Here is a 14,841-nt window from a genome sequence, read left to right on the forward strand (position 1 = left end):
CGTGGTTTGTCATGGTTTGGGTAACTTTCATATTCTCATAGTAGTGATTTTTGCACAGAGGATAGATCTGTAGAAGTACCAGGTGGTTTGGACGTGCAAGTCTGAATGCCACTAAAGGTGCACTTTCCCACTACGTCAGTGTTATTTAAGTACAGACTGGCCTGAAAGAAACTGCCTGCTGTCTCTCCTTCCCCTTGTAGTCCTGCCACTTCCCTTTATCCTACATCAGCCAAATCAGATCAGCAGCAGAGCAGGAAATTAATACCTTCCCCTCCCCAAACTGTTTTGTTGTCGGATAGCCACGTCACCAGACCCCATGTGGAACAAGGGGAATGTGGGACTGGGCTTTGGGAGCTGGGTGGGATTGAGGGTAATGCGTATGGACAAAGTCACCAGGATGTTTTTTGATAAAACTGCTGATCATATTTAAAAAAGGACTAAGGTCTGAAACTTCATGTTTTGTGTAAGCCAGACTTTATAAATCCCATTGTTTTGAGAAATGGCTGCACAGTTTACTTTTAAATGTAAGTGCAGTTTGTAAAACAACCGTGTGAGAGACTATGACTGTGTTTTCATGTGTGAGCTGTGGCATCTCTTAAACAAATGGAGCTACAAAATCAAACCTGCAGCAGTAACCAAAGTGCTGTTAAGTAGCAACAGGTTGTATTCATACCCTAATAATACAGGGCCAGTTCAGCGCTGACCTTTTGTGCCCGAACTCCCTCACCCATCTCAGGTGCAGGAGGAGGGCAGTGCTGTGGCACAATTTTTCAGGAGCAGCGTTCTTTAGCCACAGGAGCCTGTCTTTGTTCTTCGTTTTTAGTTCTTCCTCTTCCCTGCCTTGCTCTGTCCATTCCTCTGGTTACTCCTCACCCAGTGTCCCTCCTTTTCTGACCTTCCTTTTTCCTCCCAGTTTCCTTCAAACCTTCCCAACACCAGTGTTTAAGGCTAGCGTAGGTTCAGAGGGTTTCTGGGCAGTGGAGGGAGCTATGTTTGCATCAGCAGATTCTGCCTGAATTCTCACTAGTAGCTGCTATGCTCACTTATCCAGGAGTTACTTGACCCTTTGCAGCAGAGAGCTCTGAGTGGACAGGGAGTTGTCTGGGGTGTGGATCCTGTATGTGAAAATTGTGCAGGAGCATCACGGAGCCACGTTGGGTTTTAGAGCCACCTGGGGGGAAGTACAAGTGAGAAACTCTTAACAAACACTGCAGTCTCCTTTTTCATTTCATACAGGTGATGGAGACAAAGACCTAATACATTTGTAATGAAAATTGATTCGTTTTGTGCCCATGCTAACTCCCACTGATGTACCGACCTCGTTATGTGTACCTCAGGGGCAATATAGATTCAGCTCTTACCTGAAATCTGCTTTATTTCCCGATGCACAGGGAGCCCAACCAGCAAACTGACAAATGTTTGTCAGGCTTCTCACAGGACTGGATCTCCTGTATCAAAGACCCATGGGAGCGGCTTTGTAACCTCAGCTGTCAAGGTAATGTTCTTATTAGGTGCATACTTTCTGTTTAAAACCCAGCTTCCTATTCAGTACGGCTTTTTAGTATTATAAATTCTACATTTCAGGCAACTCTTTTGGTCCTCATTTCATATGAGGATTTACTCAAACAGCTGTACCCCTGAGAACGTGGTGGTTATACAAGATGATAGCGTTGATTCATGCAGCTCTAATTAAACTTGCCTACTCCTCTGTTTAAAGGCACCATTTTTTTGCTGTTCTACAGGGAAATCTGTAAAGGGCATAGCTCGCAAAATGTCTTATCTGTCAAGAGAGCTCTTCTCTAACTGACTTTGATCTTTTTCACTCTGTTAGTGACAGTATATGATTAAACCAGAGGTGCCTACCTCAAAACCTCCACTTGGCTCATTATCTTGTGCAGCAGCTTTTCCTAGCAGCCTGAAAATAGGTCATTTAATGGCTTTACAACTGCCTACATTTAGAAAAACGTTCATGTAAACAGTAGAGTAACTGAATGTATAAACAAACAGTGATGAATAAGGTTCACGCTTCTAGCTGCAAAGCCCCAAAGGTATGGAGCTGAATTATCTCAGATAAAACCTCTCCCACGTCTTGCACAAGGAACGATATTTCTGTCAGGCAAGTGGCGTCAGTGAGGTTCTTTCTGAAAGCATCTGGTGGGTGTGCTGCTGAAAACAGGAGCGTTTCCCTGTCTCTGAGTCACAAGAATGTTAGTCCTGGATATGGTGGGGAAGGGGTGGAGATTTTTCAGTCAGCCTGCAGAGAGCAAATGGTTTCACATTTGGAACTGAAATGCGTCCTACATCTGTTAAGAAAAATGTGTTGACAATTGCTCTCGGGAGCAATTACTTTGGAGTAGCATTTTAAATGTCAGGTGTGCAGCTGGCTATTCTGCTTTTTAAGAGCCTGGATGTTAAGGATTTCACTTAACGTTAAAAAAAAAACAAAAACAAAAGATTTATTTTTCACTGATTTGGGACAGTTCTTTCTGTAAGGTTTTAAGAGAGTCAAAGTAGGCACATATCATTAATAAAAGTTGGAATTCTGTATTTCCAGGGCAATGTCAGTTAAAATCTGAAGGTATTTTAAAAAATAATAATCCTAACTGTAAACAGAAATATACTTGATTTATGTCCATGACTTGATTTTATGCCTTCTGGTTAGTGGAAAAGTGATAATTTGGTAATTTCTTCATAGAGGTTGGGATGTGTGATAGTTCAATGTGATGTTAAGAGATTATGCTTCACTTACCACTTTTTCATCCCTTCGCTATGTGGAAGTGTTCTTGGTAGTTTTTAAAATTACTTCCGCCTGTGTTCCTTTAGGGACTTTAAAATGCCCAATATGCACGCTGCTCTTGAAAAGTCTGGTTGTGCCTCTGAACTTATCTTCACACCTTTTCCTGTTTGCTAGCAGTTGTGTAGCTATGTGGTGAACCAGAGCAAACAATTCCTCTGGTTGAAAAAGAACCTATTTTCAGCTGTGTGTCAGCACAAGGAAGATGGTAGGAGCATTGGTTTAGAGTCCGAGGCCTTTTTGGTCATGATCCAACCCCAGGATGGACTAAATAGTTGTGAAACCGGTCTCAGAGTTCACGTTGCTTGTAAAAGAGTACAATTATTTTAATTAAACAAAACATAAGGCCAGACTTCCTCAGATGCACGTGATGCCTCAACCAGCCTCGGATTGAGGAATGACAGATGCACCATTTTGCAGGTGTAGAAATGTTTTTTTTTATTCCATGTAGGTAGGTAGCCTCACTGTTTGTGCCAATTCATGAGTTCTGCCTGAGAAGATTGTGCCATCAGTATCTGAGATAGTTTTGCTTGCAGATTAAATTGGATATATATTTTTTTGTTGTTCTCCATAACTTGTTTCTTCTCAGATACTCTTCTCTTTCTGAGATCGGGCATAGATTGGCAGAGTGGTTGAGGAGACAGGGTCATCTGGAGACCATGCAGTGCGACTTCTCTGCCCAGAGCAGGGTTAGTTAGACCAGGTTATGCACAAATGTGTCCAGTTGGGTTTTGAGTATCTACAAGGCTGGAGAGGCCACAGCCTCTCTCAGCAGCCTGTTCCAGTGTTCAATCACCATAAAAAAAAAAAAAGGGGGGGGGACGGACGGGGGGACAGGAAGAAAGAGGTTTTCCTTATGTTTAAACAGAATTTCTTGCATTTCAATTCATGCCCATTGACTCTTGTCCTTTCATTGCATACTATTGAGCTCTGTCATCTTCACACCCTCCCGCAGGTATTTATTGCACATCGATAAGATGCTCACCCAGACTTCCCGTCTCAAGGCTAAAATAGGCCAATTATTAGCCTGCCTTAATTTTGCAGCTCTGAAATGCTTTGTATAAAAAGCTGCTGGGGGACACACGTTGATTTCTTTTATTTGTGTATGATATGGTAAGAAACAGTTACTGCTGTTGGAGATACAATCTAGAAAACAAATTTTAATTAAGCAAATTGTATTAAATAAATTATGTTCTTGTTACATAAATGTTGACTGATTTTTGGAAATGGCTTATTTGTACAGGTAATTATTTGGGATTGCCCAGCTTGTCCATGCTACCCTCTGTTACTAATGACTTGTTTTCTTTCTTTTGTTGGATGTTTCACCAATTTTTTTTGGCCACATCTTCCTATTTGCAGCAGGAGGATTCCCTGTTTGCCACCATGCCACCCCTTTGTCCCATTGGGAGTCATTCCAAGGTGCAAAGCCCCAAATCAGTCACTGGAGGACTTGGAGCTTTTACAAAGGTATTCCTCTTGGCTTTTGTGCCTGGACAAGGAGCACAGTATTAGCATTTCATGCTAACTTTTGCCACAGACTGTATAACTTCCAGTGCATGTAAAACTTAACTGGAACCAATGTGTCTTGCTGCCGAGGGCTCTCTATCACCTCTCAAAAGATGTATCTTGACTTCTTTTCCTGTGGCTCTGCTGTTCCTGTGGTCTTTCTTTTCATCATCTCTTTCATCCTTTCTTGTTTTTTCTTTGAATCACTGTCATATTGAGGCTGTTTTTTAAAGTTATTTTTTGGTGGGATACAGAAAAGTAGTCAGTAGAAGATACGTCAGGAGTTTCTAACAAAATGTTCTAGTGATTTCTGAGTGTCAGATGTTGCCATGTGTGTGTACATTTCCCTAAATGTTACCATACTGAATTTAAGGCTTTAGGCAATATTTGATGATTCGGCTAAAAAGTTGAAAAAATGCTTCCTACTAGTTACAGTATCTACAGCAGTCTACCAAAAAAAAAAAAAAAAGGAAAAAAAATAAAAAAGCAAACAAAAAAAATCAACAGCCTTTCCTGAGTTGCTGATTTTGGTGATTTAGGTTTAGTGATTTAGGTTTGGTGATTTAGATTTAGGGCCTGTTCCAGAGAAATACATTGTCATGTCGAGCTACACACAAGAGAGTAATATGGTCTTTAACCAGTTACAGTATCTACATCTGGTTATATCTACACCTATAATATTAGCTATAATTTTGTAAGATAGAGGGGAAAAAAAAGGGGTTTATAACATGTTCTGAGCAGGAAAATACTTAGGTATTTGAAACCTTAAAGTGTTCTGGTTCCTTCCTGAGATGGAGATGTTAGTGATGTTAGTATGTGAGTAGAACCAATAGTTGTAGTATTATTACCACTGTCTGTGGTTCTTTAATTTCTGTAAGCGCCTTTCAAATTTGGAATGCTCTGTAAGTACAGACCCGCCGCACACTTTTGTGCTGGGAGCAGCCCTCATGTTAGGTTTGGGAGGTGAGTTAGAGTTCCCTTGATGGTGTGTGAGAACCACATCTGAGTTACTGGCTGTTGTCTGTAAGAAAGGGCACACAGGCTGTTCCAGAAATGACTCCCAGTCATTTAGAGTTGCTTGTTACTTTTTTTTTTCCTGTTGTGGTGGCATTATTTATTTTTTTTCTTCGTATCTAAAAGGTGATAATAAAGCAGGAACCAGGAGAGCTGCCCCAGCAACCCCAGCTACCAGCAACAGCGACAGCCCCGCAGACCTCTGTGCAGCAGTATGTCACTGTAAAAGGAAGCCACATGTTAGCCTTGTCACCGCAAAAGCCAGTTGTGAGCACAGGCGAGGGGACGGTACAGTCTAAGGTATGAGGCACTTGGGCATCTTTGGGTTGGTGCAGGCCATCTGTCGGGTAGTTTCATTGCAACACCTCGTGCTTGTCCTCGGGGCGTGGGGTTAGTTCCATCTCAGAAAGAGGCAGGGGCACCCCAACTGGCTAGTTTCCTCCTGTGCACAGAGTGGCTCATGTCATGCTTAGCTTTTGTCCTTGAGAAGGGAGCAGAGTGAGCAGGCACTATTGCATTTTGTTGTTCGGGGAAAACATCTCCCATCTCTGTCTAGCCCATTGCAACAGTGGGGTGGAGGTGGTTTTGAACTGGATCCTGACAACCCAGAAAGTTGGCTGCAATCATCAGCTCTTGATGAAATTCATCCAGGTCTCTCTAACAGGAGGTGAATTCTTTCCTTGGACAACATGCCTGCAACAAAAAAAAAGAGCAGGATAAATAAGGGGTAGGGGTGAGGGCTGGGATAGAGCCAGTGTAAGGTGGAAGCAATCCTACCCGAGTGATTGCAGTGCTGCCGTGACGGGTGACGCAGCATCTCAGAAGACATCCAAAATGTTCAGTGACAAGATGACAGAGGTTTATAGCATGTTCTGAGCAGGAAAATATGTACGTATTTGAAACCTTAACGTGTTCTGTCTCCTTTCTGAGATGGAGATGTTAGTGATGTCAGAAGTTCTCTCCCTTCTTGCCTCTTTGCGTGATAGATACGGTGAAATCATGTGCCGAGCACAAGGGACTACATATGGAGGGCTGAATTTTGCATAAGTAAATACATATTTGCATTTTCAACAGTTCATTGACTGTTTGAGCAGGTATGCAAACTCTGTGTTTGCCTGTGGATATTGTCAACAGACAAAATTGAAGCACTTGGCAGGTTCTAATTTGAGGCCATAGTTTTCCCAGGGAGTCTGTTCCTATGAATGTGTTGAAACTAAATCTTTGGATTTCTTTATTTCACCAAGGCAAGCCTTATCCTCAGTTGGAACAAATCTGCTGTTTATATATCAGAGAAAAATGAAATTGCTCTGTAATTTGAATGTACTCAGTCTTCTGTAGTTACTCTGAAATCCTGACTGTGTTTAACAGTTTATTGCCTTTTACCTGGAGCTGGCCTCTTGCCAATCTAATTTTGTTTCAGAATGCATAGCCTTTATACATGAGTAGACATGTAGAAAGCATCCTGAAATGTCTAGAGATGGAGGTAGCATACCAGCTAGATTTCAAGTGGTTCCTCTTGCAAGAAGCACATCACCCAATACTTATTTGTTGCAGGTTGTTGGCGTTCCAGTTGGTTCTGCTTTACAGTCGACAGTGAAACAGGCGGTGGCTATCAGTGGTGGCCAGATACTTGTGGCAAAATCTAGTTCTTCAGTAGCAAAGGCTGTTGGTCCAAAACAGGTTGTGACTCAAGGTGTAGCCAAAGCCATCGTGAGTGGAGGTGGAGGAACAATTGTTGCTCAGCCTGTGCAGACTATAACAAAGGCGCAAGTTGCTTCCACAGGTGCTCAGAAAAGTACATCTCAAGGATCAGGTAGAGTAATTTTATACCTTGTTAATGGCTCATGATGGCTCTATAATGATTCTTACAACTTTAAAATAATTGTTTGATGGTAAAGCTTGACAATGAATAGGAAATTCTATGGAAATTCAGGCTGACTGAGGCTAGTGTGGTAATAATCACAGAATCTGAACTCATTAACTGTAAGGGAAGAGAGCACAAGTACTTCACAACACGCAGTGTTCTTTGAGTAGAGTACACAGTTTGGTCAGACCTGCAGATGGCCCTCACTTACATTGGTAGGGGGTGTTTGAGGTGTCCTGGGGCATGGAGATCACCGGGGTATGCTGGGGAATGTGCTAGACACCTGGTGGACTTTCATGGAGCCAGGTCTCGTACTTTTGACCAGCATTGTGGTCTTTGGATGTTCAAAGGAACTCTTGAACCCAACAAACAAAAGACAAACTGTTCTTCCTGCATCTTTATATCTTCCCCTATGCTTACAGTTATGGGAATGTGGGCAGAAGCCCCCAGCCTGCTTGTGTGCGCCGCTGGCTTTAGCTGCACGTCTCAGCTCAGACCCTGGACAGTTTGAAGGGTACTGTGTGGCTTCTAGACTCAAGCCTGCAAACCCCACCACTGTGCTTCTTTAGCCTGTGGCCATAAGTACTGCACACTGAGGTTTTTTTCAGACCTGTTTAATGTGTTTGTGCATCACTGGTGGAGTTAATCTCAGTTAGGCCAGCTAAGCATGGATTATCAAAGGCTAGATCACTCCCAGTACTTTCATTCTGTGCAGACTTCATTGCGTACTGGCCTCTGCAAGCAGTAATTTTTTTCTTTTTATTCCTTCTTTCTAGTCATGGCTACGCTGCAGTTACCAGCCACCAACCTGGCAAACTTGGCAAACTTGCCACCGGGCACCAAACTGTACCTCACCACCAACAGCAAGAATCCTTCTGGGAAAGGAAAACTGCTTCTGATACCCCAAGGAGCCATACTGAGAGCCACAAATAATGCTAGTTAGTCTTACAGGGAAATCTAATGCCTTAAATAATGTAATCACTGTGTAATTAATATGTTTGGGTTTTTTGCTATAATGCATCCTGGTACTGTGAAAGTCAATAATGGGATGGGGGTTCTTTGTTCGCAACAACACAGTACATGGAGCTAAAAAGCTGAGATGTCAAAAGTGTCTTCCATCTTAGATGAAACTGCTTTACATTCAGGGTTCCCATGTCTTACTATTTGTGCTGAAAGCAGACTAACTTTCCCCATAATTCACAGTGAAAGATTGCCTTCATTGTACAATGATGCTTTCTCTGCGGGGAGACAACTGCGTTTTCATAATGTAGAACTGAGCTGGATTTGAATGCAGTTGTGAAATCTATTTATAAGTAATGGAAAGAGACCCTGGAAAAACTAGAAACATAATAAGCTAGCTTTGAAAAGGACAAGTTAACTGTATCTAGAATGATGGAAAGAAATAGATTTGAATATTGATAAAAGGCTTGACCCCAAGTTGACACCAGCAGAAACGCTTTGTTGGTAATGGGCTTATGAATCAAACTTGCTGTGAAATACCTGGAGAACAGCACTGCAAAAATACTTCAAATGAGCAGTATTTTTTCTGCAGTGTGCTCTTGCATTGTGTAGCTTAAGAAAAGGTTGGTTGTGGGACATGGCTTAGTAGGTAATACTGGTGGTAGGGGGATGGTTGGACCAGATGATTTTGGAGGTCTTTTCCAACCTTTATGATTCTATAGGAAAAGAATACGGCAGGTTTGGGACTGTGTAGATATAGAGTTTTGTTGTGAGCCTTCTTCAGAATGTCTCTGTTTTTGGGGCTGGGTTTTAACATGGGAGATGGATTGGGTACAAGGTGTTTGCTCATAGTTCTGATACTGACACTGGGGAGGAGAGATTATTCACCTTAATATATAAGAAGGTAGATACCAGCAGCATAGCTAGTATTTGAAGTATTTCCAGAGCTTCTGCTGCAGATTCATAACCTGCAAAAGACTGATTAGAAACAGTTTACCTGTTGGACAGTGTTTTCTTCAATAGAAATTTCACATCAGCCTGAAATGAGCTTTTCATGCCCACCAGTCCTTACTCCCCCCATATCTCCTTTTGTTCATGGTATTTGCTGACCTATAAGAGGGCACAGCAGTGCTTCTGAACTGTGCTGTACTGGGAAATTATGGTGTTTGTGCCTGGATATTACTCGGTTACATAATGTGTTACAGCAAGCATCTTGCAAGCAGTTCTCAATTATTTGTGTACACAGGGATTCTTCAGCAACTGACATTGTCTGGTTACCAAAGAGCCTTTTGTCCTGGTTACAGGTCTCCAGTCTGGTTCTTCTACAAATAGTGGAGGAGGAGGAACCCAAAGCACAAGCAGTAACTTGTCACAGCACCTCACCTATACATCCTACATCCTGAAGCAGACACCCCAGGTCAGTAGCATAAGCATATTAATAGAAGCAGTTCAGTTTTTCAGGCTGCAGTGGATCTCTCTAGCAACCCTTGCCTTTTTCTCCTCTGCCAGGTATCTGCTTTACCACTTGCTTATAGCTATTTGCACATATCTGCACCTTACCTCCCCTTACAGGGTGGGACTCCCTCAGGGCTTGGCGCCTTGTGGGCTGAGAAAGTAGCATGGAGCACTTTCTCAGGGCAAGTAGTGGGTGGTGAAATAAGAGCCCATGATGGCAGGGGAGCAAGGTCTCCACACTAGGAGAGGTGATAAGACTAATAATAGTAGAAAATCCATCTTACATAATAGGATACATGGAAGTTCTAGGAAAGCTTTATAGATAGGGGAATAAAGGAGAGTTATTAGAGAGAAATAGCAAGGCTGAGAAAGGAAGAAAAATGATAAAACAGAAGATTGTGTGAAGGGATCCATGTTTGACTGTAGGTGAATGAAGAGAAAAGAGCAACAACTAAATAAGGATGTGAAATAGAAAGGGATGCAAGGCTTCAGATGGTAGGTTGTTAGTGGATGCCTCTGAGTATATAGGGAACTGTAGCTTTTTCACCTTTACCTTTGTGTTCGAAAGTTTTCTGCACCGAGATAGCTATGTCTAGCTCTGGGTGCAGAATCCTCCATTGTAATTAACAATTATTTAATTAACAATAAAAGCTAATTAACAAAAAAGTAAAAGTAATTAACAATAATAATTTTAGAAGACAATGTTTTGGGGCACTGGCATGCTTTCTGCCCTTGGAAGGTGGACAGAGAAGGAGACTTCCTTTCAGACCTTTCAGTAGTGTTGCCAAAGATGAGGACTTCAGATATTTTTTTTGTCTTCTTTAATTCAAGTGTTTGTGATTATGCAGTACAGAAAGAATGTCAAAAGCCTGCTTAAAGTATTATTTTGCATCACTGAATACCTGCAGATGTTGCTGTTCCTCTACAGCTGCAGGCTGTAGCAGTATTGTCACTCTTAGATTTCTGTTGACTCTTAACTGTGGTTTCAAACGCTGACCTCCCTGACTTATTTCTGGAGCAGGGCACCTTTCTGGTTGGCCAACCGTCTCCTCAAAGTTCTGGGAAGCAGCTGACGCCAGCATCTGTTGTTCAGGGCAATGTCGGAGTTGGAACATCTTCCACGCAAGGACAAGCATTAAAAGTGATAACTGGACAGAAAACGGCTTTATTTACACAGGTAACTTGCAAATGATGTGTTTCTCTTACTGGTCAGCATTTTGACAGATAAAGTATAGGAACCACAATTGCACGTTATGAGAGCTTCCCCTTTTGTAGTCAGTTTTTTCTTTGTACAGTTACAGTTATGGCTGCACTATGAAAGCATACAAAGATGTACTTCTATATGTAGATATTGGACCACAGTTTTCCAGTGTTCTCAAAGTAGGTCATTTATAAGCTTAGGCTGCTAGTTTTTGAATGTGCTCCAGGATTTCTTAACGATAGAGTGTTAAAGGAGTGAATACAGATAAATGTAAAAATGTGCTTAAATATTTGAACCTTAGAAATGAATCACCTGTTACATCTCTTAGAAATTTTTGGCCTTGGTCATCTTGAGATCACTAAAGAGACCTTTCTTTTCTGAATAGTCCCTGTGAAACTCAAACTCCAGTTCCAGAAAACTGTCCAAAATTCTAAATCAGTAGGCTTTAAAAAAAAAAAAAAAAAAAAAAAAAACCCTCTCTACAGCTTGATAAATTTGAATTTGAGGTAATCATTGTGTTCCAACTATTCTTGTCCCGGAATACCTCTTTCACTGAAAAAAGTATTTTTAAAATATTTCCCAGTAATATAAGAAGCATTCATCTTGTTTTTTAAACAAGCAAACAAAAAACAACAGATACAGTATTGATATTGTTTATCCTATGCTGGATTTATTTTCCAAGGCTGCACCTGGTGGACAGGCATCACTGATGAAAATATCGGATGGGTCTCTGAAATCAGTGCCTGCCTCATCCCAGCTCTCCAAACCTGGTACCACTGTGCTGAGAGTATCAGGAGGTGTTATCACCACAGCTGCTGCTGCTCCTGCCGTGGCCCTTCCCACAAATGGGGTGGCCCAGGTGAGAAACAACCTTGCCAACATACTAGGAGATGATATTTGCACCGTACCCAGTATAATCCCCAAGAAAGGTTGACTTCTGCTTTACAATCTGTTAGTGGTTTTTCTTCCAGTCAGCATTGTTGGTTTATCTGCTTTTTAGTTGTTTTCTGGTTCTGTGTACAAAACTAACTCCTTTGCAGATTAGTTGCTTGTTGTTCTACATAAACTATGTAAAGAAGCAAGGGAAGAAGGGAAACTTAAAACTTGCACTTCTTAGCTTTTAAAATTCAGGTAGGCAGGAAAAGCTTTATCTGAAACAGCTTTTGTAGTCATACAGATGAGATTTTTGGACTACCTGGCTTTTAAACACCAAATCTGTCACTAGCACAAAAATTTGCAGAAGAATGTAAAATGCCTGAAGATCTGCATCCAGTAGGCCAGTGAAAGCCAACAGTACTTAGAGCGTAGATTGTTCCTCTGAGATCATAGACTCAACGATGTTCAGTGCCCAATCTGTTGTGAATAGGCTTCATGGTGGCCAAGGTTCAGGGTCCTTTGGTTCTGACCGCATTCAACGGATGTCACTCCTCCCTACCCCTGAGGAGTCCTAACAGTGCAGCGTAGGAATGGGGGTGCTTTGCCATGAAGTGAGGTTGAAAGTAAATCGTTTGTGTTCCTGGAGTGAGGGGGGCATGCAGCCATGTGTCCAGCTGGTACAGGTTGTCCACCAGGAGTGGAGATAGAGTTCATCAGGTGGGGATGAGGCAGTGAAGAGGAAAGTGTGTTCACTGGGAGGCTTTCCCAACCTTCCTGCTTTTCCCTATGGGGAGGCAAAGGTTTAAACAAGTTGAGAGTTGAGGCCGTGCTTCCCTTAGAGAGCTGAACCCTGGCACACACAGCACATATTGGTGAAAATACTGAAATTTGCTTTAAATGCTACTTATTCTGTACAGCTCTCAGTGAAGCTGCAGAGGTTCCAATTTTCCATCCAACCTCGTTATCCCAAAATCACCGCCATCACCTGACTTCCCAATGACAGTTACTAGCACCCTGTTGGCCTACCTATCCCTACCTAGGGCACACAGCAGCCAGGACACCAGGATCTGCCTGGGGACTGAGCTGATGAGTGTCAAAGAGGTTGTGGCTAACGTTGTGAGATATCTCATCTGGAGTTTTGCTTGCTGGAGTTAACGGACCTAGCTCCAGGTACCATCGCAGCAGTTGTGGTAGCGGTTCCTGAGTGCACAATTTCATGTTATTTCTGCTTTAAATAGTCTCCATTCTCTGTGTATCATATTGTTGTATATCGTTGTATATGGGCTTTTTGATAAATGCTTGTAAATTTCTTTCTTCTTAGTGATAGAAAAACAGAGTCCTGCTTTTTCTATTTCTAGATATTCTATCCTGTGTTTATTGCTGAATCATCTGTGAAATTACAAAGAATTGTTATCACTGTCTTCCTCTTTCATGCAGCAAATAGATAATGCAGGTTCCAGTTCATCATCTTCTGGAGCTCCTACAGCAAAAACGTCTGGACAACAGCAAATCTGTGTAAACCAGAGCCAGTCTACTTCATCAGTAGTGAATAAGACTGCTACTTCCACTGTTGTAAGTGTTGCTTCTCTGGTGACTACACCAACGCCTGTGACTGGAAAAGCTGCAGTATCAGGTATTCTCCCTTCATGCCTTTCCTACAGAAAGTTAAGATTGTGTACAAGTTCTTTAGATGTCTTCACTGTGAAAGGAAGAACGTGGAAGCATCTGCCTTTGTGAACGGGTGAAAGTAGAGTCATGCTTTCTAAAATAGGATAACTTTTGGCTTAGCCAAAGAGATGTGTAAATAATTTGGCATCCTAATACAGTGCATTGACTGCATCTGATACAAGTAACAGTGCAAGTTGCCTACTGGTATTGGAGAGGGATTTTAGGTTTTCATGCCAAATCCTCTGCAGAGGATGCATTCTGCCTCTTCAAGGTATCAGAGGTACTATAAACTTGATTCAGTTTGTGAAAGTGAACTGCCACTGAAGTTGGAGAAGTTGCATAAGCAGAATTTGGCTCTGAGACTTTGCATCTGCTCTTTTTGGCTTGGAAAAAGAGAGGTTTTGATTTAAGGAAAATGAACATTTTAAAGTCATAATCCGTTGAGTACAGCAAAGTGGATTTGATCTGGAATCTTTCAACTTAATAAAGATAGAGCAATAAAGAGGAATGCCTCTAGGTAGAGGGGTCTTTTCCTTATTCAGTTTTATAGTCTCCCAGTATATTTTGTATTACAGAGAGCAAATATAGCAGGTTTAATATTAGTATCATGAGTTAACATTAGACATCTTCATTTTGACTTCTAATTTACCTGCTGGTATGTCATACTCATTTGAAATGGCTCCTTACTAAGTGGCAACAAAACAAAAAAGAAAAAGAGAAAGTAAAGTGACATGGAGCCAACCTAACAGTCTCTTTTTAAAGCAGCTCTTCTCATTGCTGTTGTACACAGTGTTCCAAACTCATCCTTTCCTCATCACATTGTGTTTTCCAAAGCTTGAAAATAAACAACACAAGCTGTTAAGACTGCTGCAATTCTGCAATAAGCAGTTGAGTATTTTCTTCTTTCCAAACAAAGCAGCAAGAGTTTTTGTTAGAAATATACCATTCCAAATAGCTTTCCGATTAAGGCTGCCATATATAAGAATATCATCTAGATATTTTTTTAAATCTGAGACACTGACTTCATTATTAAAAGCAAATTCAAGGATCCCAAAAGAAGCAATTGCTATAAAACATGTTATTTCAGTGTTGGAGGGGGAAATACTATGTCAGAATTCTTGAGATCTGTATTTTTAAAGGCAACTTTTTGAAAAGAATCTCAAATCTTCCTGTTGTTTTGCAATGGGTAGTGTTGCCTCCCTGTCAGGCTAATAGGAATAGTTGCAAATGTCCCTTTCTACTTTCCTTGCAGTTTGGGTCCTTTGCCATGCTGTCCTGACATCTTTGCATCACACAGTTGTGACATCCCCTAAGCCACACTTATAAATGATAACACTTTCTTGAAGTGTGAGAAACTGTTCTGGAAGGAAACTTGTGAAGCCCTGAACACTTAAATACTTGCTGAAGACTGACTGTCCCCAAAGAGAGCTTTGGTTTACTGTTTAACATCCCTAGAAGAGCTGTTTGGGGGCAGTGCATCAAAGAGGAAGCCAGCAGCCACTG

At 41.6% G+C, this 14,841-nt stretch overlaps 1 protein-coding gene across 5 annotated transcripts in view; it reads left to right on the forward strand.

Annotated features, from left to right (window-relative positions):
- Window positions 1–14,841, forward strand: part of YEATS2 (YEATS domain containing 2) — a 48,559-nt gene that overhangs the window by 19,131 nt on the left and 14,587 nt on the right. For all 5 annotated transcript variants that reach the window (XR_014696215.1, XM_084530292.1, XM_084530293.1 and 2 more), the window contains 9 exons: window positions 1,392–1,495; window positions 4,154–4,261; window positions 5,441–5,614; window positions 6,869–7,127; window positions 7,955–8,116; window positions 9,443–9,555; window positions 10,615–10,770; window positions 11,477–11,653; window positions 13,108–13,303. Coding sequence is in view for 4 of the 5 variants with exons in the window: in XM_084530292.1 (XP_084386418.1) it covers window positions 1,392–1,495; window positions 4,154–4,261; window positions 5,441–5,614; window positions 6,869–7,127; window positions 7,955–8,116; window positions 9,443–9,555; window positions 10,615–10,770; window positions 11,477–11,653; window positions 13,108–13,303 (1,449 nt within the window). In the remaining variant the exon portion in view is untranslated. The remainder of the gene's footprint in view (window positions 1–1,391; window positions 1,496–4,153; window positions 4,262–5,440; window positions 5,615–6,868; window positions 7,128–7,954; window positions 8,117–9,442; window positions 9,556–10,614; window positions 10,771–11,476; window positions 11,654–13,107; window positions 13,304–14,841) is intronic.

The sequence above is a fragment of the Aythya ferina genome (assembly GCF_964211825.1).
Source record: "Aythya ferina genome assembly, chromosome: 9".
NCBI lineage: Eukaryota > Metazoa > Chordata > Aves > Anseriformes > Anatidae > Aythya > Aythya ferina.